Here is a 26,847-nt window from a genome sequence, read left to right on the forward strand (position 1 = left end):
TGAGCAGGGAGCCCAATGTAGGGCTCAATCCCAGGATCTGGAGAGCATGACCCAAGCTGAAGGCAGACACTTAACCAACTGAGCCACCCAGATGCCCCAATTATCTCTATTTTATAGATGAGAAATTCCATAAAGTATTTTATACTGTATGAATTGATCAGGCTCCTTGGAGACAATTCTCCTTGAGTTTCCTTTGTTTTTGCACATCTTACAAACAGAGGCTCCCTAACTGTCCTTTGTTCCAGACTAGCTTTCCAAGGATGTTGGCACACAGCCTAAGAAGATCTAGTGTCTCCCTCTGGTGAAAGGGCAGATATGCTTACTGCCCACTATAAAAGATTGGGTTCCCTAAGTCCAGAGTTCCTCTCCTGAAATGCAATCCACTGCCCTTGTAGGTACCCATCTGGGTCTATCCAGGTGGTCCCCATGACACCTGGGAGCAAGGAGAATTAACACACTGCACTTGCTCATGCTGCTTGCTGTGCTATGAGTAACAAAGTCCTTTGTCTCTCACCCGGGAGTCTCATGTCTTATGCCAGCAATAATGAACCTTAGACCCTTCCCATTTAAGAAGTCAGGAAATTTTCTTTTCTAGACAGGTCAAATTTGTTCTCATCTTTATAGAAAAATAAGGCATCTGCTTTGGCATCCATTGGATTAATTTCAAGTGGGTCCATATTAGAGTCTGAAGAAATGAAGACAAAATGGCAGTGTGAGAGTCTCCTCTGAATGTTTTTGCCAGGTGCTCAGAGGCCAAGCTAAGTAGAGTACAACCATTTCCATGTCCAAACCCTCATCACTGAAAGCAAGTGTTGACAAACTGGCCCATGAACCAAATTGGGCCCACACCTTTTTTAGTAAGTAAATTTTTCTTGTCTAGGTATTATCAGTGGCTGTTTTTATGCAACAATAGCAGAACTGAGTGGTTGCAACAGAGACTCCACAGCCTGTAAAGCCTAAAATATTTACTATCTAGTCCTTTTTTTTTTTTTTGAGGATTTTATTTATTTATTGAGACACACAGAGAGAGGGGCAGAAACACAGGCAGAGGGAGAAGCAGGCTCCATGCAGAGAGCCCGACATGGGCCTTGATCCCGGGTCTCCAGGATCACACCCCTGGCTGCAGGCGGCGCTAAAACACTGCGCCACCAGGGCTGTCCACTATCTAGTTCTTTACAGAAAATACTTGATGACCTCTGATCTAAAGAAATAGACACATTCATGTAGAATAAAGAATTCCCCCATGAACAGAACACTTTGTGAGCATAGAAAAGAGAGCTATAAACACATGCACATACACACCTGTACACACACACATGCATGTACTCACATATGTACACACCCCTTCCTGCCCCTAATCACACACTCGTCTGTCATTTGCATGATGGTCTTGTATCATCCTCACAGCAGGGTTATTAGGCATATATATTTGGGATCATAGCCTCTAGAGACAAATTCAGTTCACATTTAAGGCTTGCTACTTACTAGCTGAGTGATTTTTGGATAAGTCACTTAATTTCTCTGCGCCTCGGTTTTGTTACTTGCGAGACATGAGTAATACTGCTATCTATCAGAGGGTCCATCAAAGGATTACACAAAGGCATAAAATAGCCTCTGACGCATAATAAACAACATGCAAATATTTGTTATTGTGTGTCTCCATTTTCCCAAAGAGTAAACAGAGAGGTTAAGTAATTTTGTTAAGGTCACACAGATAGAAAAAGGTAGATGCACAACTTAATTTCAGCTCTGACTCTAAAATCTGGGCTTTTACCAGTGCTATTATATTGCCCCTGAAGATTAAAGACCTATTGAATTTGTACATACAATCATAATAGAATTTACCCTTTACAACAATACTTAATATTTTAAAAATTGTGATCTGTGGGGTGTTTATTGGCAGATCCTCCAGGTCTCTTCTCCTGAGTTCTGCAAGAGCCTTGTTTGAATTCATTATATTAATATATTCCCACCTGATGCTTTGATGGCTATCCTTTGAAGTCAAGTCCACTTTTATTATTAAAATAATTATATTCATGGTTTTAAGAGCATAAGCCTAAGCAAAGCTTTTTGCCAGTTATCTATATAACAATATTCAGGTAATTTTAATTAAGGAATAGTACTTTTAAATACTAAACTGAAGATAAGTTATTTGTTATTATTGTATTGCTTTAAGAGTATACTCCAAGACAGTGATATTTTCCATATAATTTTCAGAGAGCCAGTTGATCCTACTCTGAGTAGTGCTGAGTTAGAGGGGGAAAAAAGCAACTATCACCACCAGTATGTGTATTACAGCCTTTTTGTGAAGAGTTCTAAAGGAAAATGCACCATCTAATGAAACCCCCTCCATCATATCTCCAGATTACTCCTTTGGCAGGGGAATACCATGGTAATATTTTTCTGAGAAGCAAGTTACTATATTTAAAGAATTCTGTGTCAGTAATAAGGCCAGTACCCATTCAATTCTACAGATTATTTTGAGCATCTAGAAATGTGTTTTTCATGGATGACAATGCTGCTTCTTTGACAAGGAAATAATACATTGCAATCGGATGTGTGCTTAAAGTGCAGTGTAGACTTGAATCCTCATTTATGGCACCTGCTCCAGAGCTGGAAGCCTGGGGAAAGGATTCTACTTACCTGTCCATTTCTCCACTTACAGCTGCTTTAAAAAGTTAGATATTACTTTTAGGGGTGCCTGGGTGGCTCAGTTGGTTAAGCTTCCAACTCTTGATTTCGGCTCAGGTCATGATCTCAGGGTGGTGGAATTGAGCCCCACTTTGGACTCTGTGCTGGGCATAGAGTCTGCTTGGGATTCTCTCCTTCTGCCCTTCCCCCCACTTCTAAAAAATAAAGTCAGATATTAGTTTTAACGAAATGGTTTGATCTCCATAAGATAAACTGTGGCCTTTGATTCTGACAGAATCAACACAAGCTACTTTACATAAATTGTTTTGAAACCTCACAACCACAACAGCTGCCAGTTTGTACACTTCTTAGGTGACAGAGTAGGATTCTCAGATCTCCTTGGTTCCAGATATTACCCCATATTTCCTGGGTCTAGTTCTGACCAAATAGCATGCTATGTCAGCCCAAAGTGCATAATTCCTGAAGGATATTCCAGACAGTGCTGCTACTAAACAGCAGGACTGCTGTTGGCCTAGGTCCTTGAGTGACTGTGTGAAGCAGAGTCCCCTCTACCGACCTGTGTTTGACATGTAATGTGATAAAAAATACAAACAAGTACTGAGATCTGGGGATTGTTTATGGCCACTGTATAGATGTCTTATTTATATACTGTTGTCTTTGACTATTCTCCAAGTGTATTATCTTTTTCTCATTGGTTTATAGAAACTCTTTGTTTGTTAAGGATATTGACATGTGTGTTACATATGCTGCAAATGTTTTCCTCCCTATGATTTTGGTTACACTTTTGGTTACACTTTATTTTTTGTTGAACAGAAGTATTTTTGTTTATGCTGTATTTTTCTCAACAGGAATTTAAAGTTTCACAGAACCAAACTTGTCAGATATTTTCTCCTACGGCTTCTGGTTTATCCGTCAGAAATAGAATCGGGCAGCCCAGGTGGCTCAGCAGTTTAGCTCTGCCTTCAGCCCAGGGCCTGATCCTGAAGACCCGGGATCGAGTCCCACATTGGGCTTCCTGCGTGGAGCCTGCTTCTTCCTCTGCCTCTCCCTCTCTGTCTCTCATGAATAAATAAATAAAATCTTAAAAAAAAAAAAAAGAAATAGGATCTTGCTTTGCCAAGATCATAATTTTCCCATAGTCATTTACTGAATAGGTGATCATTGTGCCCTGCTTCTGGCAGAAAAGCTATATTTTTTTTTTATCAATACTAATCCCTATATGTATAAAATATATGTATCTATGTCTGTACTCTTAATATTGTTCTATTTTTATAGATATATAAAATGGGCCCAATATTTGGGCCCATTTCATACTAATTTATTACTGCTTTTTAATGTGTTCTGATATATGATGGACCCAATTCTTCATTTTTTAATTTCATATATTATTGGCCTACACATGCATTCATCTTCCAGATAAAGTTTACTATTTGTCAGATTTCAGAAAAGAAAATGTGTTGGTATTCTAAATGAGATACTAACTGTATATATTAATATAGGGGGCACTGAAATTTTTATATTGCTGAGTTTCCATCAAGGAAAATGATGTGGGTCTTCACTTATTCAGATCTCATTAAAATTTTATAGTTTTTCTTGCGTATTTCTTATTAAATCTATTTCTAGGTATCTTATAATTTGTGTTACTATTGTGAGTGTGTTGTCTTTTGATAACACAAAATAGATGAACTTCAAAGAACTGTCTGAAAATAGAATTTAAACTTATTCCTGTGCAATAATTACCTAGGAGCCAGTAGAGAGAGACGTTACACACAAATGTCTCTAAGATGAGAGAAGGGGAGGGGGTGGCCAAGGCCTGTACCATACAGAAAAATGTAATGTCTACCTGGACCCCAGCACAGTGGCTGTGAATGAACTTTTGCTTCATTCCATTTTGCTGTTAGGCCATTGCCTACAAAAACCCTTTTCAGAACTTACTAGGAGGTTGTTTTTCAATGGTGTTATTTTCTATATTACATTTGTCATCTGTATGAAGCTCCCAAAGAGGAATTCCCCTGGTCTTTGTTCCTCCTGAGAAACTGCTTTGTGCTTTTAGCTGGCGGACCCTATTATAAATCATGTAACTGATAGCATTTCCCACTGCATTGTCTGCTAGAGAGCTTAGCGTCAAATTTTCACCCACTGCTAACAAATGCATGGGATTTTCATGGATGCATTTGAATTCTAAGCTTATTCTTGGCCTTGTTGAACTTTCTTTCCAACACTTACGCCTGTTTTTCATTTATTTTTATCTTGTTACATCTTACATATCTTTGTAATCCACTTTAAATGTGTTCTGGATCAAAACAGACTTGAAAATGCTTAGACGGGTTTGCATCCTATAATCCATGCCCCAGTTCATGAAATTGCATGATAAATATAATTACCACACCGTTTGATATAAAGAACTTTATTTTGAAATAAGGAAATACAAATTCTTTGAAGCTACACATTGGTTCGTACAGAATAATCTCAGCCTTATTTTCTAAACTCAAGCTGGCTTTTAAAAACCTGCTAGTAATATGATTACAGTAAACTAGACTTAAAGTCAGGCTAGGATATATGTATACTTTATGAGAGTCACCATATTACTAGTTTTTGCTTATCTTTTAAAATGTGTGTTTGCTCCCTGTTTTGTTCTCAATGCTGAAGACACAATTTCTCACAAAGATTTACTCTATTTCTATATTTAAATTTTTCCAAAAAAGAGTTTTTAGGCTATATAAATCCAAAATACTGTTTTTGTGACCCAGCAGTAAAATGTGCAAAAGCAAATCAGAATTGTTTTTAATTGGAGGTATATTTCCAAGTAGACAAACACAGGACAAAAGACAAACACAGTTTATGGGAAGAGTTCATGGAAAGAGTATTAGTTCAGTGAAGTTTATTAGACAGTGTTCTTAATATGTTTTTAAAATATGAACCCAAATTTTTTAGAAAGGAATTTGTAATACTAAAAATCTATCTATAAATATTCAAACTATCAACAATAATCTTACTTTACAAAAATGAGAGTGAGACAAGGTGACTGAAGACATAAAATACTATTGAATTTAAATAAATTCAATAACCAAGTGTTCCTGAAGCATTCTGGGTGTGAAGAATGACAGTCGTGAGGCCACGGTATTGTCCTGGGCACAGCAGCTGGGTGCTTTTACACGTGATTCCCAAAAGGCAGAGAGCCTCCTTATGAAACAGTAAGGGTGGATTAATTTTGACAATAATGAACTTTACATGAGGGACAGTGAGCATAATATGATCTAATCAGACTGAATTTTTGCCAAGAGCCCGAAATCAGAAACACAGCCAAGTTCAACCCAAGTGTCCTCATTTCTACACAGAGAAAATGTGAAATTAGAAATTAATTAGAAATTAGAAATGTCTAATACTTTTATTTAAAGAAATAAAATCAATTGGTGAACGCCATAGAAAGTGTATGTAATGCCTTTTTTTGTGTGAGCCTCTTTTTGTTCATTTGATAGCTTAGAGATATCTGTAAAGGTCTGCCTCTTTGCTTCTTAACTTCATCAACCTGCCTGGATGGAACATGAGGTCAACTACATACACCTCAAGAGGAGGAAGAGCCCCAATCAGTCCCTTACGAGATTCATTCATCAACTTAACTTCATTCCAAGCTCTGCCATACTCCCCACGAACCAGGGAGCAGCCGATGCCAATTTTATCAGCCAGAGCCTGTGGGAGAAAACACAAGATCAACCAAAAGTGAGGAGGGAGAGGGGCTGAAGAAAATCCTTAGCTGGAAGACACACCTTGTTGAAGGTGAAATATACAACTCTTGCAAAGAAGTGCTTAGAAAGGAGGCTGAAAAATTGTGGAATATTGTGATGGGAGCCAATAAAATGTGATAAGTTCCCCTGTTCCTCAAGATCCTGTAGACTCAAAATCTCTGTGTAGGTCCTGCTGGGAAGTGACATTTTTCAGGCAGTTACACTGTATTGTATCAGCACAAGATTGATAACGTCATTGGAGAAAAGCCATTCCGCGGGCTTTCAGCACTACCACATCTATCAATCTTTCCATGCTTCTAGGCTGCTCTGTGGGCATGACATGCAGTGGGATTGAACGGAGGGATCAAACTGGTGGGGACCTATTTCGTGCCGATTTATGCTGTGTGATGGGGATGGTGCTCCGTGAAGCAGGAGGAGCAGGATTGCGAGGGGTCGTCCTTCTGGGGCTACCTGCTGTCACTTCCTCCCGAGTGGCTTATGTTCCTTATTCTCTTCAATTTGTCCTGATTTTGAGATTATTTAAAAAGTGCCTTTACAATAGTCTGGAAACTTCTTAGCCGCATCATAATGGATTAAGGGAGCTGGCTCAGACCGCCTGGATTTGAATTTTGGCTCAGCCACCTACTAGTGGTTGTCACCTCAGGCGAATGACTCAGGCTCTCTGTGCTTCCATGTCTTCATCTGAGAAATGAGGATAACATCACTAGCACCTCCTTCCTAGGGGGTGGTTATAAAAATGAAGTGAATTAATATGGGCCGCATGCTTAGAGCTATGAATGCTGCACAGAATGGGTATTCAACAAGTGTTTCTAGTACTAGAAGGCAAGAATTGTGTTGTTTTAATAATCCATTATATATTAATATGATTTATCAATTACTTAATATGTAATGACTGCACCAGGTAGTCATACGTGGACTGAGATTAGGATATGGTTGTCATTTTTAGGGCCTTACATCCTATCTAGTTTGAGCCTGCCTGGTAAACAGTCAACTGTAATACAACAGTATCCAAATGGATGGCACTCAGTGGTATTGTCATTTATAAAAAGAAATACACGTTGGATCTTTGTGCCATTTCTGGCACAGAATTCCTAAACCCTTGGAATTTCCTAAGTGATGAGAACCATAAAAGTATCTTTCCTTATGTTAATGAGGTGACTTTTGGACCACACTTAAGGATGGGGGCTGTTTGGTAGGGGAACCAATCTTGTGACTGGAGAGTTACAATGTCTCCCATCAGACCTCTGGGGAGAGGGTAGGTTGAATTAACTACTTATGGCAATGATTTCATCAATCATGATTATGTAATGATGCTGTAATGAAAACCAAAAAGGAGAGGGTTCAGAGAGCTTCTGGGTTGGTGAACACATGAAGACTCAGGAAGAGTGTTGCACGAGGAGATGGGCATAGAGGCTCCGTGCCCATCCCCCAAAACTTTCTCTCTGGCATCTTTTCCATCTGGCTGTTACTGAGTAATAGCCTTTTTATAATAAACTGGCGATCTAGTAAGTAAAATGTTTCTGAGTTCTGTGAGCTGCTCTAGCAAATTAATCAACCCTGAGGGGGCTGAGTTCTTGGGAACCTCTAATCTATAGTCAGCTGGTCAGAAGCATAGATGACAACTGGCGCTTGTGACTGGTTGGCTGAAGTGTGTGTGGCATGGTGGAGGGGAGGGGCACGGGGGTAGTCTTATAGGGCTAAGCCCATAACCTGTGGGATCTGACACTATCTCCAGGTAGGTTGTGTCAGAATTGAATTGAATTGACCTAGCTGATGTCTGAGGATTACTTAGATGTATAAAAACTGCCCCCCTAAGGCCTGCCACCCCTCCCTCCATTGGAATTGGTACAGAATCATCTTACACTCATTGTCTAGAGGGTGGTAGGGAGTCAAAAATAAACATGTTTTCAGAAATTATATTTATTGCTCTCTTAACTCCATGTCAAGGCACTTTATATCATCAAAATAATCTTGTGAAATAGGTAATGATTGCATTTCCCATTTTATGGAGAGTAAAACTGAGGTCAGATAAATTTCCCAAGGAAGGTCACAATAAGGGTGACCTAATATGGAAGCTGGGTATGTGTTACCAGAGCGTGAATTCCCAACCTCAGGGAGATACCGCCTCCCACTGAGTTGAATGAGGTCCTATTTGAAAGTCCCCATCTTCTTTGTGAAGTGGGAGACAAGATTGTCTGCTTAGAGGAAGAGGTGGAGATGAAAGTGTTAGTAGAAGGAAGGGCAGATGTAAGGCATGGCTACTGAGGAAGAAGGGCAAAGCCTATGGTCAGGAGCTGGAATAGAGGGGCCAGGCCACATGAATGTCCACCTGAGCTGGGCACCCTGAATTGGCTGGGGTGCTTGCCGCTGTCAAGTTCTGCAGCCTGAGTGTCCTAGGGGAGAGGGCAAGCAGTCAGACTGCACCGGGTGGACAGGCAAGGCACTGGGGAAGAAGGATGACATCAAGAAAGTCAGGGAAGTTCGCCAGTAAATCATACAGTCTGTGGATGATGTTTCTAGGCTGCCAAGGGGGAAAAGTAAAGCCAAAAAGGAAGCAACAAACTGGAAGAAAATAGGGAGGATAAAGGGCATTCGTGGGAGTGAATGATTTAGGAAAGTGGAAGGATATTATCAGTGGGTATTGGTGGTCAGGATGTCAGGGGTGGGCAAAACTTGGCTAATGAATTGCATGACTCCGCAGAGGTATGAGGGTACTGGATTCCGTTTAGCATAATGCTGTGGACTGAATGTGTCCCACCCCCCGAATCATATGCTGAAACCTTGACCATCAGTAGGATGGTACTGGGGAGATGGGTTCTTTAGGTAATTTGGTTTAGAAGAGGTCATGGAAATGGAGCCCCCACTGCAGGATAATGACCTTATAAGAGGAGGAAGAGACCAGAGCCTCCTGACTGTCCAGCATGTGAGGATGCAGGCACACAGTGGCCACTGCAAGTTAGGAAGAGGGTCCTCACCAGTTGCTAACTCTGCTGGCACCTCAATCTTACACTTCCCAGCCTCCACAATTGTGAGAAATACATGTTTATTGTTTAAGTCCCCAATGTCTGGTGTTTCATTAGGGCAGCACAAGCACACTAATTCAGTGCCTAGGAGACACTCAGGTGCACCAACTGGAGTGTAAACAGACACACTGATCAGGAATCAAGAGAGGTTCATGGGGCAAAGGAAAGAATCTGGGTGCCTTAGGCAGTTAGTATTTAGGGCCATGTGACCAGATGACCCCACCATAGGAAGTACATAAAATGAGAAAAGAAAAGAGCCTGGGTTGGAACCTTGAGGGACCCCAACGTTGAAGAGAGGTAGAGGAAAGAGGTCACCATGGCGACTGAGATGAGGTGGAAAGAGAGGACAAAAGTTACTAAGGTGGATGGTTTTGGGGAACGAGAAGGATCAGTGACAAATTCTTCTACATATCAAGTTAAGACAGACAATAGATTCCTGGGGTCCAGGGCCCCTGGATGGCTCAGTGGTTGAGCATCTGCCTTCAGTTCAGGTAGTGATCCCAGGGTCCTGGCATCAAGTCCCAAGGGGAGCCCGCCTCTCCCTCTGCCTGTGTCTCTGCCTCTCTCTCTGTGTCTCTCATGAAGAAATAAAATCTTTAAAAAAAAAAAAAAAGATTCCTGAGAGGGAGCCAAGGCCAGCTGCAGGGACTGAGAGAAAAATGAGGTGCGCCAAGGAGGGATGAGGTGCTGACAGGACTCTGAATTTTGACCCGAATAAGAATTACCTACAGATAGAAGCAGTATGGTGGGTTTGGTTCAGGTAGGCATGGGCTCAGACTCGAGCCAGGCCCCTGGTTGACCCTGGGTAAATTCCCTCTTGAGTTCAGTTGTCTTGTCTTTCAAACAAGGGTAGTCATTTCAACCTTTGGCATTTTTGAGACCTTCACAATTGCATTTATCAAGTGCCTGGCATGTAGCTTAAAATGATGGTGGTCATGGTAATAGGAGCTACAGGGGTAGTCATAGCTATTATGAGAAAAGATTCCTCTTTCCACTTTAAATAGTATAGACTTAAATTTAGATTCTAAAGGAGAAACAGCTCATAGAGAGAAAGAGACTTAATATAGGAGAAAATTTGATAAAGCAAGAAAACAAGGAAGATTGGCATTTGGATTATAGAGAGTTAGCTTAGAACTGGAAGCAAGATACACATGAATGTAAAGAGGTTTGTAGGTGTTTTGGAAGTGGATAGGAATCTAGACATGCAGTCTAGAGTTCAGAACCCATTTTTGCAGCCCCTATTATATTCCAGACACTTGATAACAATGGAGAAAAAAAATCACCCCCTCTTTTTTGAATCTGCACCCCCGCTCAGTGAATCATGCCATCACTACCAGCTGCCCTGCCCAGACCTGAAAATCACTTTGTTCTTCTCATGCAATTCCTCATACCACCTGAGGCAGACACCAACTGTTTTCAGTTGTATCTCTTAAATCTCCCTGTAGATTCACATCTTTTTTTTTTTTTTTTAAGATTTCATCCATTTATTCATGAGAGACACAGAGACATAGGCGGAGGGAGAAGTGGGCTCCTCGCAGGGAGCCCGATGTTGGACTCGATCCCAGACCCCGGGATCAGGACTTGAGCTGAAAACAGATGTTCAATCACTGAGCCATGCAGGTGTCCCTAGATTCACATCCTCTTAGCAAACCCCTTAGTTCCTGTTCCACCAACCCTCCAACTGGTCTTCCTGTCTGCAGTCCTACTCCTGCTCTAATTTATTCCCCATTCTGTTGCCCGAATGGTCTTTCAAAATCATGTCACTGCTGTTTGTCCCCTTAACAATTTTCAGTAGCTGGGGTACCTGGGTGACTCAGTGGTTGAGCTTCTGCCTTTGGCTCAGGTTGTGATCCCCAGGGTCCTGGGGGATCCCCCCACAGGGAGCCTGCTTCTCCCTCTGCCAGTGTCTCTGCCTCTCTCTCTCTGTGTCTGTCATGAATAAATAAAAATAAAATCTTAAAAATTTTTTTTCAGTCACTACTCACAGATTTTAGGGTCAATTGCACACTCATGTGGTGCTTTATGAGCTGGTCTGTTAGCCTCATCCAACTCCTCCTCCTTCCTTCATCCAGACACACTTACTCTATACTCTTCAAAGGGGCCAGGGGCTCTCATTCCTGTTATTCTGTATAAAATCCTTGTTTAGAATACTCGTCTTCCTTCTTTACCTGCTGAAATCCTGTATAGCCTCTAATACTGAGGCTGCAAATCATTTCCTCCCCCAAAACTTGCCCTGATCTCATCTTAGAACCCACAAGTCTGCCTTGGGTACCTTGTGTCTGCAGGGGCTGCCACCTTAGTATCTCTGTATTCTCAGACCTTAGAAGAGCTCTTGCCTATGGTAGATGTATGATAAATGTTGAATGGATATGCTTCCGAGAGTCTGGCAAGTATACGTGTGTATGTATATACACATACATATATATCTCAAATAGAAGTAACTCTAAATGAGAAGATTAGCATTAGCCAGTTAAATGTTAGCCAATGGCGCCCACTATTATGATAACGACAAACATTTTTACCTAATGGCAAATGAGGCAAAACATCTTCAGTACCTTGAAAAGGAAAGCTCGATGGTAGAAGATTCCTTTTTTGATCTGTCCAATTGGTACAACATTGGATTTAAGTTGAAATTTTAGTTCACTTATATGAAGTTCCCAGCCAAAATCATGTAGCTTCTCTTTTGAAACTTTACCACCCATTTTTTCTGCCACATACCTGTGTCAATTACATGAGATCAAATCAATCAAGTTTAATACCTCATTTTGGATGCTTTGCGTGTAATTGTGTGTATAATTTTACATCTAAAAACTGGATTTTCTCAGGCTTTTATTATTTGCTTTTCTTCTATGGTACAGAAGGGTTAACATTATGCTTACTTTCTTCAAACTATTGTGTATAAGCTGAAATTCTAACAATTTCATTCAACACACAATGAATGCTAATTTTCCCAATATTTATAACAAGATATAAATTAATATCACCCTAAATTTGTAGCAATGCAGTTTTAAAGTTCTATATTGCTCTTGAAAAATGTTTTCCAAAGTTTCGATCTGAGCTCCAAGGCATTGTACTAACCTATGGTCCTTCTTTTAAGGAATTTGAACTCAGAGATAATACAAACGCATGGGAAATTTTCCCATCGGATTCCTAAGTGTTTTCAAGTTAAGTGTTTTCCTTTTAAATTGTCTTACTTTTTTTGATTTAGAGAAAGATGTGGCAGTTAACTAACATTGGAGTGACAGGAACGAGGAGGAGGGCAGAAGGAAAACTAAGTTGGGTGGCATACTTTGCCTGGGGGTTTCTTCTCATTTGAGGCTTTTGCTGAAGTCAGTAAACACACCTGCAAAAATCCTTTGTCGAGGAAGGCTACTACATTTTAGAGTAAGGGCAGAATTGCAATTTTTTTTTATAATAAATTTATTTTTTATTGGTGTTCAATTTGTCAACATACAGAATAACACCCAGTGCTCATCCCGTCAAGTGCCCTCCTCAGTGCCCGTCACCCATTCACCCCCACCCCTTGCCCTCCTCCCCTTCCACCACCCCTAGTTCGTTTCCCAGAGTTAGGAGTCTTTATGTTCCATCTCCCTTTCTGATATTTCCCACACATTTCTTCTCCCTTCCCTTATATTCCATTTCACTATTATTTATATTCCCCAAATGAATGAGAACATACAATGTTTGTCCTCCGATTGACTTACTTCACTCAGCATAATACCCTCCAGTTCCATCCACGTTGAAGCAAATGGTGGGTATTTGTCATTTCTAATGGCTGAGTAATATTCCATTGTATACATAAACCACATCTTCTTTATCCATTCATCTTTCGATGGACACCGAGGCTCCTTCCACAGTTTGGCTATTGTGGACATTGCTGCTAGAAACATCGGGGTGCAGGTGTCCCGGCGTTTCACTGCATCTGCATCTTTGGGGTAAATCCCCAGCAGTGCAATTGCTGGGTCGTAGGGCAGGTCTATTTTTAACTCTTTGAGGAACCTCCACACAGTTTTCCAGAGTGGCTGCACCAGTTCACATTCCCACCAACAGTGCAAGAGGGTTCCCTTTTCTCCGCATCCTCTCGAACCTTTGTGGTTTCCTGCCTTGTTAATTTTCCCCATTCTCACTGGTGTGAGGTGGTATCTCATTGTGGTTTTGATTTGTATTTCCCTGATGGCAAGTGATGCAGAGCATTTTCTCATGTGCGTGTTGGCCATGTCTACGTCTTCCTCTGTGAGATTTCTCTTCATGTCTTTTGCCCATTTCATGATTGGATTGTTTGTTTCTTTGCTGTTGAGTTTAATAAGTTCTTAACAGATCTTGGAAACTAGCCCTTTATCTGATAGGTCATTTGCCAATATCTTCTCCCATTCTGTAGGTTGTCTTTTAGTTTTGTTGACGGTTTCTTTTGCTGTGCAAAAGCTTCTTATCTTGATGAAGTCCCAATAATTCATTTTTGCTTTTGTTTCTTTTGCCTTCGTGGATGTATCTTGCAAGAAGTTACTATGGCCGAGTTCAAAAAGGGTGTTGCCTGTGTTCTTCTCTAGGATTTTGATGGAATCTTGTCTCACATTTAGATCTTTCATCCATTTTGAGTTTATCTTTGTGTATGGTGAAAGAGAGTGGTCTAGTTTCATTCTTCTGCATGTGGATGTCCAATTTTCCCAGCACCATTTATTGAAGAGACTGTCTTTCTTCCAATGGATAGTCTTTCCTCCTTTATCGAATATTAGTTGACCATAAAGTTGAGGGTCCACTTCTGGGTTCTCTGTTCTGTTCCATTGATCTATGTGTCTGTTTTTGTGCCAGTACCACACTGTCTTGATGACCACAGCTTTGTAGTGCAACCTGAAATCTGGCATTGTGATGCCCCCAGCTATGGTTTTCTTTTGTAAAATTCCCCTGGCTATTCGGGGTCTTTTCTGATTCCACACAAATCTTAAAATAATTTGTTCTAACTCTCTGAAAAAGTCCATGGTATTTTGATAGGGATTGCATTAAACGTGTAAATTGCCCTGGGTAACATTGACATTTTCACAGTATTAATTCTGCCAATCCATGAGCATGGAATATTTTTCCATCTCTTTGTGTCTTCCTCAATTTCTTTCAGAAGTGTTCTATAGTTTTTAGGGTATAGATCCTTTACCTCTTTGGTTAGGTTTATTCCTAGGTATCTTATGCTTTTGGGTGCAATTGTAAATGGGATTGACTCCTTAATTTCTCTTTCTTCAGTCTCATTGTTAGTGTATAGAAATGCCACTGATTTCTGGGCATTGATTTTGTATCCTGCCACACTGCCAAATTGCTGTATGAGTTCTAGCAATCTTGGGGTGGAGGCTTTTGGGTTTTCTATGTAGAGTATCATGTCATTGGCGAAGAGGGAGAGTTTGACTTCTTCTTTGGCAATTTGAATGCCTTTAATGTCCTTTTGTTGTCTGATTGCTGAGGCTAGGACTTCCCGTACTATGTTGAATAGCAGTGGTGAGAGTGGACATCCCTGTCTTGTTCCTGATCTTAGGGGAAAGGCTCCCAGTGCTTCCCCATTGAGAATGATATTTGCTGTGGGCTTTTCGTAGATGGCTTTTAAGATGTTGAGGAATGTTCCCTCTATCCCTACACTCTGAAGAGTTTTGATCAGGAATGGATGCTGTATTTTGTCAAATGCTTTCTCTGCATCTAATGAGAGGATCATATGGTTCTTGGTTTTCCTCTTGCTGATATGATGAGTCACACTGATTGTTTTACGAGTGTTGAACCAGCCTTGTGTCCCGGGGATAAATCCTACTTGGTCATGGTGAATAATTTTCTTAATGTACTGTTGGATCCTATTGGCTAGTATCTTGTTGAGAATTTTTGTATCCATGTTCATCAGGGATATTGGTCTGTAATTCTCCTTTTTGGTGGGGTCTTTGTCTGGTTTTGGACTTAAGGTGAGGTTGGCCTCATAGAACGAATTTGGAAGTACTCCATCTCTATCTTTCCAAACAGCTTTAGTAGAATAGGTATGGTTTCTTCTTTAAACGTTTGATAGAATTCCCCTGGGAAGCCATCTGGCCCTGGACTTTTGTGTCTTGGGAGGTTTTTGATGACTGCTTCAATCTCCTCCCTGGTTGTTGGCCTGTTCAGGTTTTCTATTTCTTCCAGTTCCAGTTTTGGTAGTTTGTGGCTTTCCAGGAATGCGTCCATTTCTTCTAGATTGCCTAATGTATTGGCGTATAGCTGTTCATAATTTGTTTTTAAAATCGTTTGTAGTTCCTTGGTGTTGGTAGTGATCTCTCCTTTCTCATTCATGATTTCTCTCTCTTCTTTTGCATAAGGCTGGCTAATGGTTTATCTATCTTATTAATTCTTTCAAAGAACCAACTCCTGGTTTTGTTGATCTGTTCCACAGTTCTTCTGGTCTCGATTTCATTGAGTTCTGCTCGAATCTTTATTAACTCTCTTCTTCTGTTGGGTGTAGGATCTATTTGCTGTTTTTTCTCTAGCTCCTTTATGTGTAAGGTTAGCTTTTGTATTTGAGTTCTTTCCAGTTTTTGAATGGATGCTTGTATTGCGATGTATTTCCCCCTTAGGACTGCTTTTGCTGCATCCCAAAGATTTTGAACAGTTGTATCTTCATTCTCATTAGTTTCCATGAATCTTTTTAATTCTTCCTAATTTCCTGGTTCACCCTTTCATCTTTTAGCAGGATGGTCCTTAACCTCCACGTGTTTGAGGTCCTTCCAAACTTCTTGTTGTGATTTAGTTCTAATTTCAAGGCATTATGGTCTGAGTATATGCAGGGGACGATCCCAATCTTTTGGTATCAGTTCAGACCCGATTTGTGACCCAGTATGTGGTCTATTCTGGAGAAAGTTCCATGTACACTTGAGAAGAATGTGTATTCAGTTGAGTTTGGATGTAAAGTTCTGTAGATATCTGTGAAATCCATCTGGTCCAGTGTATCATTTAAAGCTCTCGTTTCTTTGGAGATGTTGTGTTTAGAAGACCTATCGAGTATAGAAAGCGCTAGATTGAAGTCACCAAGTATAAGTGTATTATTATCTAAGTATTTCTTCACTTTGGCTATTAATTGATTGATATATTTGGCAGCTCCCACATTCGGGGCATATATATTGAGGATTGTTAAGTCCTCTTATTGGATAGATCCTTTAAGTATGATATAGTGTCCCTCTTCATCTCTCACTATAGTCTTTGGGGTAAATTTTAGTTTATCTGATATAAGGATGGCTACCCCTGCTTTCTTTTGAGGACCATTTGAATGGTAAATGATTCTCCAACCTTTTATTTTCAGGCTGTAGGTGTCCTTATGTCTAAAATGAGTCTCTTGTAGACAGCAAATAGATGGGTCCTGCTTTTTTATCCAGTCCGAAACCCTGCGCCTTTTGATGGGGTCATTAAGCCCGTTCACGTTCAGAGTTACTATTGAAAGATATGAGTTTAGTGTCATCATGATATCTATTCAGTCCTTGTTTTTGTGGATTGTTCCACTGGACTTCTTCTTAAAGGGGAATTTTAAGAGTTCCCCTTAAAATTTCTTGCAGAGCTGGTTTGGAGGTCACATATTCTTTCAGTTCCTGCCTGTCTTGGAAGCTCTTTATCTCTCCTTCCAAATTTGAATGAGAGCCTTGCTGGATAAAGTATTCTTGGTTGCATGTTCTTCTCATTTAGGACCCTGAATATATCCTGCCAGCCCTTTCTGGCCTGCCAGGTCTCTGTGGAGAGGTCTGCTGTTACCCTAATGCTCCTCCTCATAAAAGTCAGGGATTTCTTGTCTCTTGCTGCTTTAAGGATCTTCTCTTTATCTTTGGAATTTGCAAGCTTCACTATTAAATGTCGAGGTGTTGAATGGTTTTTATTGATTTTAGGGGAGGATCTCTCTATTTCCTGGATCTGAATGCCTGTTTCCCTTCCCAAATTAGGAAAGTTTTCAGGTATGATTTGTTCAAATACATATTCTGTCCCTTTCGGCGTCCTCGGGAACCCCAATTAAATGTAGGTTTTTCTTCCTCATGCTGTCGTTTATTTCCCTTAATCTATCTTCATGGTCTTTTAATTGTCTCTTTTTTCCTCAGTTTCCCTCTTTGCCATCAACTTGTCTTCTATGTCACTCACTCGTTCTTCCACTTCATTAACCCTCGTCGTTAGGACTTCTAGTTTGGATTGCATCTCATTTAATTGATTTTTAATTTCTGCCTGATTAGATCTAAATTCTGCAGTCATGAAGTCTCTTGAGTCCTTTTTGCTTTTTTCTAGAGCCACCAGTAGCTTTATAATAGTGCTTCTGAATTGGCTTTCTGACATTGAATTGTAATCCAGATTTTGTAGCTCTGTGGGAGAGAGGACTGTTTCTGATTCTTTCTTTTGAGGTGAGGTTTTTCTTCTAGTCATTTTGTTCAGTGCAGAGTGGCCAAAAACAAGTTGTATTGGGAAAAGGAGAAAAAGAGAGGAGAGAAAGAAGGAGAGAAAAGAGAAAAAGAAAAAAGGAAGAAAAAAAGAAAAAAAAAAGAGAAGAAAAAGAGAAAGAAAAAGAAAGAAAGGAAAGAATTGCGAATTTTAAGAAAGAATTTCCTCTTGCTCTATGCAAAGAAGAACAATGGCGAAAAACAAGAGAAGGGTCGGGGAGAAAGCTGTCACCCTGCCCCAGCCAGGCATCCTGTAATGAGTGTTGGGAACCAAAGGCACTGGGACAAATCTCTGCATCTCTGCATCTTGAAATCTTGAAAAGGGCTAGGTTAAAAAAAAAAACAATTATTTGGGAATGATGGAAAGAATTTTTGATAATAGCAAAGCATGAGGACATTTGACAAATGCTGAAGTGAGCTAAATCAGATTTCTGCCCGAGTCATCACTTCTCAAGGACATTAGGAGAACTTCAGTTGCCAAAAACATTCTCTTCCAGAGAGCTCTGGCTGACAAGGAGTCAATGATCTGGCGGCTGTGTTTCTTGCAGTTGTCACATCCAGGTTTGATGAGTGCAATGCACTTCTACTTGGAGTAGATACAAGCTCCCGTGGAGACTACAGCTGTTGCAGGATCCAGTAGCTCACCTACTGGATGTCGTTGCCAGTTACGGAGGCTATCCTCCACTTCCTGTGATTTGTAATCCCTTACAGCTACCAAGTCAAGTTCTCATATGGACTGTTCATATGTTCATATGAGTGGACTCATATGAAATGCTCTGATTAGGGAGGCAAAGTCACTGGGATACACAGAGTTTCGAGTCTGTCCGAACAACCATGCCTTTAGAACACTCACACTTGAGAGCAACGCAAAACGCAAAATATTGGACATCTGACCTACAAATCAGTGATGGTTATTTGTATTAGAATGACATGATTTATGATGTATTAGGTATGTAATAGAATTATATGATTTGTGGGGATGGGATACCTGGGTGATGGGCATTAAGAAGGGCACATGATATGATGAGCACTGGTTGTTATATAAGACTGATAAATTACTGAACTCTACATCTGAAACTAATAATAAGCTACATGTTAATTAACAATTTAAATAAAAAATGATAAAAAGAAAATAATACGTGAGTTTATAAATAATTCACAATACGATTCCTTTAAATCGTAAGCACCCCATGCACCTAAGGAGTAACTGAATTTTCCTTCTTTCTTTTGTTGTTTTTGGAGTAATTTAATTTTCAAACTTTTGATTCATTGCTAACTTCTTCAAGATCACATTGAAAGACGCCTCTAATGGTTTAGCTGGAGAAAATGACAAAAGCATTTTTCTTTAAGCAATTTCCAGCTCCTAGCTCCAATTCTTGGTGGAAATAGGACCTAAAATAGAAATTGGGCATTTTTTTCAATTTATTGTGTTTCTGCTGCAGAGTCAGAGGTGGGGGGGCAGTAATTTTGGTGTAGTTAGCTGAAAATTGGCTAAAAAATGCAAACCACTAACATCAAACACTTTTTTTCAGAAACTGAAAATGCACATGTATATACAAACAACTTACTTTGCTAGAGCCTCAATCTGTTCCTCAATATTGGTTATGGGAAATATCGATTTGGTCACTTCATCCACATACACACAGAAGTCAAGGTCAGAGGGAGGGTACCATTCTTTATCAGGGCTCCCTTCTCCGGTCAATTTTGGTGCTGCTGCCACTTCTTCTTCCTCCTTCACTTTTTCCTCTTCTTTTTTCCCTCGGCCTTTCCTTTGAGAGCAAACAGCAGCCATCAAAGTCACAAAATGAATAAGCACTAACTGTGCTCTGAGTTCATCTGAAGAGCACTGCAGAAATAGAGTATTTTATACTTTAACGACCATATCATATGCTGTTCTCAACTTTTTGATGACAACGCTAGAGTTTTATAGTCTCTATATTATGCTAAGAGAGATTAACTTTCAAGATAACACTACATGATTGATACATATTATGAAAATCATACACTGGTCTTGAGTACAATTGCCTTGCCAGATGTCTGGTGCATAGTAGGTATGTCATAAACATTTATTGAATTAGGGAAAAAATAGGTTGCCTCCTCAGGAAGTCTAAGCCAGTCTTACATCATCTCTTGCTTTGGTTGAGGGCTTCTGCAAAAAGAGTTTGGATCACTCATTTTAAGAAAAATTACCCAAAATGTGGGAAAAAAGCAACACAAAATAAGGATAGTGTGGAATCTCCATGTCATGCAGGGGTGAAGATTTACCTAAAGTTTATCTAGGGAAATGTACTTAATTCTGTACTTAGGAAAGCTGGAATGTACTTAGTAAACTGTAAAGATACTGTGTAATTAAAATATACTATTAATTGGGATGCCTGGATGGCTCAGTGGTTGAGCATCTGCCTTTGGCTCAGGTGGTGATGTCGGGGTCCTGGGATTGAGTCCCACATCAGGCTCCCTGTGAGGGAGGGAGCCCTCTGTCTACGTCTCTGCCTTTCTCTGTGTCTCTCATGAATAAATAAAATCTTCAAAAAAAGAAAAAATATACAATTAATCTTTTCAAACTTAGAGAATTTGCTAGTTAACATGCAAGCTTTTGCTTCATAGAGGTGCAAATTATTTCTGTCAATGGAGAAGATATTGCCAGAGGTTACAGTTTATTGTCATTTAGGATGTTAACCAGTTTTTTATGTAACTCAGTGATCTTTTTCTAACATTCCTTAATTAAACTAAATATAAATACCTAGCTCCTCAAATGTCCTCTGAACCAATATTAACACCTTACTGATTCTGTCTCTAATTTATGAGTTGAATAAAAACAATGATATGTGTTCTCATTCCAGATAACGTGGAGAAGGCACATTTAACCCTGCTTTTTCTACTCAATACAGTCATCAATCCTGGACAGGATTCAACAGCTAATTGAAGACTCTGTTAAAGCAAATGGTAGCAGAAAGATCAGAGAAGGTCTTTTGAATTATTACTGAACAGATGGTAAGTTTATTTTTATTTTTCTCTGGTATTCTCCAAGCCAGACTAGACACAGCTCAAACTTTTGGAAGTGGGCATCAGCACAGAGAGAGATAAAGGAGAAGACCTTTTGAGAAACAGGAATGATACAGAGTGGAAGAAAGCCCTGTTTTGTTTTCTTCTTTGCAGCCCCTAAGGAATCCTCTGATAGTGGTAACAATGGTGACATCAGCATCTCATAAGAACCTAAAATACCTTTATACTCACTCAGTCCTCAGGTTGTTTGCCTGAAGATACAAGAGCAGTCATGGCAAGAGTATATAGCAGGGCAGGGTATATAGAGTTTTCTGACAGTACATCACAGATTTTGAGGATGGAACTATGGAACTGACCACTGCCCAAATGCTAAACCAGACACACTAGCTGGCACACAGTCAGGACTGCTCCAAATAGTACTGCAAAGCCTTTGGAAACTGAACTGACAGTGGGATGACAACACATAGAACATTGGTTGAAACTTGAGTTTTGAAAGCAGCTGGGTCTGGGCACCTGTCTGGCCAACTGACTGTCTCAGTTGGAAGAGTGTGTGACTCTTGATCTTGGGGTCATGAGTTTTAGCCCCACATTAGGTGTAGAGATTACTTAAATAAATACAACTTTAAAAAAAAGAAGAAATCAACTGGGTCAACTGCTGGCTAAAACAGACACAAAAAGGAACATTCTTCCTAGAATGCATATAAGACGCATTCACCAATATCTTGATTACTATAGCTTTATCATAAATCATTAAATCAGAGAGATGCTTTCAACTTTATTCTTCTTTTTCAAAATTATTTTATATACCCTTCCATAAGGGTCTTAGAATTAGCATGCCTATATTTACAAAAAATCTTGCTGGACTTTTGATAGAATTGTATCTAGTCTATAGATCAGTTTGGGAGAAAACTGACATTTTTACTATGTTGAATTTTCTAATACATGAACATGGTATGTCTCTTCACTTATTTAGTGATTCTTTGATTTTCTTTGTGTTTGATAGTTCTCATATATTGAGAACTATATATGTTTTGTTTGACTTCCATTTTTATTTCATATTTCATTTTTAGAGCTATTAAAATGGTGTTCAAAAAATTTTTGGTTTTCAATTTTTTATTGCCAGTACATAGGAACATGATTGATTTTTGTATGTTGATCTGAAATCCTGATGATTGCTGAACTCACCCATTAATTCTATGAGGTTTATTTTTAAAGTAGATTCCTTAAGGATTTTCTACTTAAGACTATCTTGTTGCAAATAGATAGTCTGCAAATAGGAACTGTTTTTTCCCCTTCACTTTCCAATCTTTATACTTTAAAAATGTCCTTATTGCAATGTGTAGGCCTTCTAATACAATGTTGAATAGGAGTGATAAGAATAGTTATCTTTGGGGTCCCTCAGTGGCTCAGTAGGTTAAGCAGCTGACTCTTGACTTCTGCTAAGGTCATGATCTCACGTTCATGGGATTGAGCCCCTTGGTGGGCTCCATGAGCAGTGCAGAGTCTGTTTGTCCCTCTCCTTCCTTCTCTCCCCCTCCCCCCACTCTGTATGCATGTTTGTGCATATACACATGCTTGCTCTCTCTCAAATAAATAAGTAAATAAATAAATAAAATAAATCTTTTTTTTAAAGAATAGGTTGCTTATTTTGTTCATGATCTTTTCAGAAAGGCATCTCGTCTTTCACCATTAAGTATGATATAATAGAAGGGTTTTTTCATGGATGCCCTTTATCAGGTTGAGAAAGTTCGCTTATATTCCTATTTTGCTGACAGTTGTATTTTTATCATAACTAATGTTGAATTTTGTCAAATAATTTTCCAGTATCAATTAATATAATTGTGTGGGTTTTCTTCCTTATACTGTCAATATGGTGGATTGCATTGATAGATTTTTAAATATTGAACCAGCCTTGCATTCCTGGGATAAACTCCTCTTAGATGAATTATTCTCTTATTGTCTTGCTAGATTTGATTTGCAATATTTCAGAGAGGACTTTTCATCTGTATTTATGATGGATACTGAGCTGTAATTTTCTTTTCATATAACAACCTTGTATGATATTGGGACTAGGATAATGCTGGTTAGTGAAATACTGCTTTGCTTGGATCTCACAGATTTTGATATGTTATATCTTCACTTTCCTTCAGGTTTTTTGTATTTTTAAATTTCCTTTGAGATTTTGACCCATAGGTTATTTAGAAGTATGTCATTCAATTTCTATATATCTAGAGATTTTCTTGTTGTCTTTCTGTTGTTAATTTCTAGTTTGTTGATCCATAATGGCCATGGATCATATTCTATATGATTTCAATTATTTTAAATTTGATGAGCTTTGTTTTATGACCCTGGTATTTGCAAATGTTCCACATGAAGTTGAAAAAATGTGTTTTCTGTTGTTGGTGGTAGAATGTTCTATAATATATTGACTAGATCCTATTTATTGCTGGTTTTGTTCAAACATTTTGCATCCTTACTGATTTCAGGTCAAGTAATTCTATCAATTCCTCAGAGGGGAGTGCTGAAGTCCTCAACCATAGTTTGGGATTTGTCTATTTCTACTTTCTGCTCTATCAGTTGTTGCTTCATGTGTTTGAGGCTCTGTTGTTTGGTGCTCATATAGTGATCACATTAGATCATTATGTCTTCCTCACAGAAGACATAATCCATTTTGTCATATATAATGTTTCTCTTTGTCTCTAGAAGTTTTCTTTGCTCTGAAGTATACTTCTACTTTATTACATATTAAAAAGTCACTCGTACATTTTAGGAAATTAATGTTTACATGGTATCTTTATCCATCTTTCACTTTCAACCTACCTATATCAATGAATTAAGTGCATTTCTTTAAATGGCAAATAGCTCATATAATTGTTTTTAAGATTTTTAAGTAATCTCTACATGCAAATGGGGATAGAACTTACAACCCTGAGATCAAGAGTTGCATGTTCTACCAACTGAGCCAGCCAGATGCCCCTTCATCATAACTTTTTAATCCACTTTGCCAATCTCTGCCTTTCAATTGGTTCTTATTCCTGTTTTTTCCTTTCTTGACTTTGTGGTTTGGTACTTGAACCATTTTTAGTTTTCCACCTTGATTTATTTATACCATTTTTTGAGTGTAACTCTTTGTATTGGTTTGAAGTGGTTACTATAGGATTATAATACACATACATGGTTCATCACAGTCTGCTGGTATCCACATTTTACTACTTTGAGGGCAGTAAGAAAACCTCACATCCAACAAATGAGTGCTTTTTATCTTTCCTCATTTTTGTTTCAATCCACAAATATGAATTGTAAAACTCATGAGGAAACAGCCTATTGTATGCACCCATATTTCAATTCTTCTTTCTTCCTTCCTTTAGGCTTCCAGATTCTTTCATCATTTTCTTGTCGTTTGAAGAACTTCTGTTAACTAGCCAATATGTAAGAATAGAACTGCTGGCAATAAATTCTTTGTTTTCCTTCACTTGGGAATGTCTTTACTTCTCCTTCTTCATTACTAAAGTTTCCCCAGAGAGAGAACACGTGGTTGATTCCTCTAGCAGTTGAGAAATGTTGTGCCACTTTCCTCTAGCCTGAGAGAAATGTACTGTCATTTAAATTGAAGTTTCCCTATAGGAAACTGGAACTTGCACCTTTACAAATTTTGGATCCCATGACTCAGGTGGGCTTCCTTGGGTGGAGCTACCTCACACAAGAAAATTGTACCCTATGCTATGCTAGGCGAAAGAGAGGGAGGACAAGGAAACCTTTGTGTGACTTCTATAGCATTTGCTTAAGTGTATCTTTTCCCCACTGCTCCTGCATTATATCTTTTGCTATAGTAAATCTCAGCCATGGGGATATATCCCCCTGCACAGGCCATGAAAATGAGGCTAGTTCAGGTGAATTTCCTAAATTATGTCTTTGTAACTCTTGATCATTCTGTTCCACGAGCTGTAAATTAGGGGCAGGGATTAAATATTTCTTGAAGTAAAGGGTAAAAGAGGGGGATCAGCTAAATGCCATGTGAGTTTTCTCTTTATTTTGAGGAAAAAAATACAAAAGTAATCTTATTAAATGCTTTTGGAGTATTACACAAAACTCTGTAATCATAACAAATACTAAGATTTTATAATTCTCGGGTGCCTGGGTGGCTTGGTCTGTTAAGCATCTGCCTTCAGCTCAGGTCATGATCTCAGGGTCCTGGGATTGAGCCCCATGTCAGGCTCCCTGCTCACTGGGGCATCTACTTCTCCTTCTTCCTCTATCTCTCTGCCCACTTATGCTCATGCTCTCTCTCTCTCTCTCTCAAGTAAACAAAATCTTTTTAAAAAAGTTTTTATATTTTCTAATTCAACATTCTATTTACTGCAGCTAAGTAGAGAGTCATGCGTTAAATGTACTCACCATATATTATGGTAAAATCTCTAAGCAAAAATTCACATTTCCCAGTTCTATCATCTAAATACCTTTCTTTTTTTGTAAGACAAACAAATAGAACATCTTTACAAACATAGTAAAATTTTAATAAGTTGGGAACTACCACTGGAAATGTCAATAAGAATGGCAGAAAGCATATGTAGGTTTATCTATTCCTAAAGTTACGGGGTAGCTTTATAATATTGGACAGTTTGACTCAGAGCCACGTATAAAACAAAGCATGTGTATTTCTCACTGAGTGTGCTGCTGGGAGAAAAAGGAATCATTTGGCATATAGAAGATGATAGCCAGCATACAGGGCTAAGCGCATCATGGAGGGCAATCTTACTGAGTGATTAAAAAGGGATAATTTACTAGAGCTCCTGAACTGTAGTTTCCCACTGCTGTATATAGAAGTATTTCATTTGGATTCCTTTCCCATGAAGTCTGCCCAGTTGTATTAATAAGGGCTTTAATACTTAAACGAATTTCACTTCTAACTAAATATGGAAACAAGTGCTCAGAAATTACAAAATTTACTCTCGTAAAATTCTCAGAAAGGACATCGATTTGTGATTAAAGATAGCAGAACTTTCAACCTTCTTACAGAGGCTTGAACAAAACTACCTCAGAAAACAGAGATTTACTATGGAAATCCAAAACAATAAGAATATTTTCTATGTTCATTGGTGGACGAGAAGGTAGGGAGCCAAGTAGAGAGAGATATTTATCTGCCTTCAAACTGTGTATTGACATTTTCAAAATTTAATCACTTGATCCTTTCTGACACCATCAACTATTTGAACAAATAAATTAGAAGTCAAGGCTACTGGGAGAAATATAAGTCATGAATCTGGCCCACATAGGGTTTCAATTTAGGTGGGAAGATTTTGGTGTATGAAAAATAATCACAATGCTAGGTAGCATTCAATAAATTCCACATGTGTGATAAAAATGAGAAACTCAAGATGTTCCAAAAATCTATCCCAATTAGATGTCCTGTTCCATCTATTCTGTTGCAAAAGAATAAGAGAGCATCAAAGGAGACGCACAATGTATTTTAGGCTTAGAAGGATGCATGTGTGCATACTTGTATGTGCGTGTGCACACATGTGGTAGTTTATTTTGTTATTTGTCAATGTCCCCAGTAGGATGGAAGCTCTTTGAAAACAGAGGTTTTTGTTCACGGCTATATTTGTAACACTGGAACAACTCCTGGCACCTAGCACAATCAGCATTTGCTGAGTGGATGAATAATTTCAAGAAAAAAAGGTGAGAAGCATTTGCTGAGGGGATGAATAATTTCAAGAAAAAAAAAGGTGAGAAGGTATTTAAATGTGATTAAGATGTTAAGTGTGATTAAGAGACAATATCTATTTCTGAAAGACTTTTGCAGTTAGTCAAGATTTGGGAGGAAGGGAGAAAAAGGCTAAGCTAAGGTTTAAAAAGAGAGTTTTAGGGAAATATTTTAAAACTGAAAATGTTGGGGCACCTGGGTAGCTCAGTGGTTGAGCATCTGCCTTTGGCTCAGGTCATGATCCTGGGGTCCTGGGATTGAGTCCCACATCAGGCTCCCTATAGGGAGCCTTCTTCTCCCTCTACCTATGT

General features: G+C 39.1%; 1 protein-coding gene across 22 annotated transcripts in view; it reads right to left on the reverse strand.

The window, feature by feature from the left end:
- Positions 1-5,043: 5,043 nt before the first annotated feature.
- Positions 5,044-26,847, reverse strand: part of ARMC3 (armadillo repeat containing 3) — a 101,860-nt gene continuing 80,056 nt past the window's right edge. For 15 of the 22 annotated variants that reach the window (XM_025463952.3, XM_025463955.3, XM_025463954.3 and 12 more), the window contains 3 exons: positions 19,395-19,595; positions 11,977-12,139; positions 5,044-6,342 (listed from right to left, as the gene is read on the reverse strand). In XM_025463952.3, coding sequence (XP_025319737.3) covers positions 6,133-6,342; positions 11,977-12,139; positions 19,395-19,595 — 574 coding nt within the window. In that variant the 3' untranslated portion in view covers positions 5,044-6,132. Of the gene's footprint in view, positions 6,343-6,419; positions 7,116-11,225; positions 11,351-11,943; positions 12,140-19,394; positions 19,673-26,847 lie in introns of those variants that run through there. The other 7 variants (XM_025463971.3, XM_025463972.3, XM_025463973.3 and 4 more) reach the window with 5 other exon arrangements.

Source organism: Canis lupus, chromosome 2 (assembly GCF_003254725.2).
Source record: "Canis lupus dingo isolate Sandy chromosome 2, ASM325472v2, whole genome shotgun sequence".
In the NCBI taxonomy this organism is placed as follows: Eukaryota; Metazoa; Chordata; class Mammalia; order Carnivora; family Canidae; genus Canis; species Canis lupus.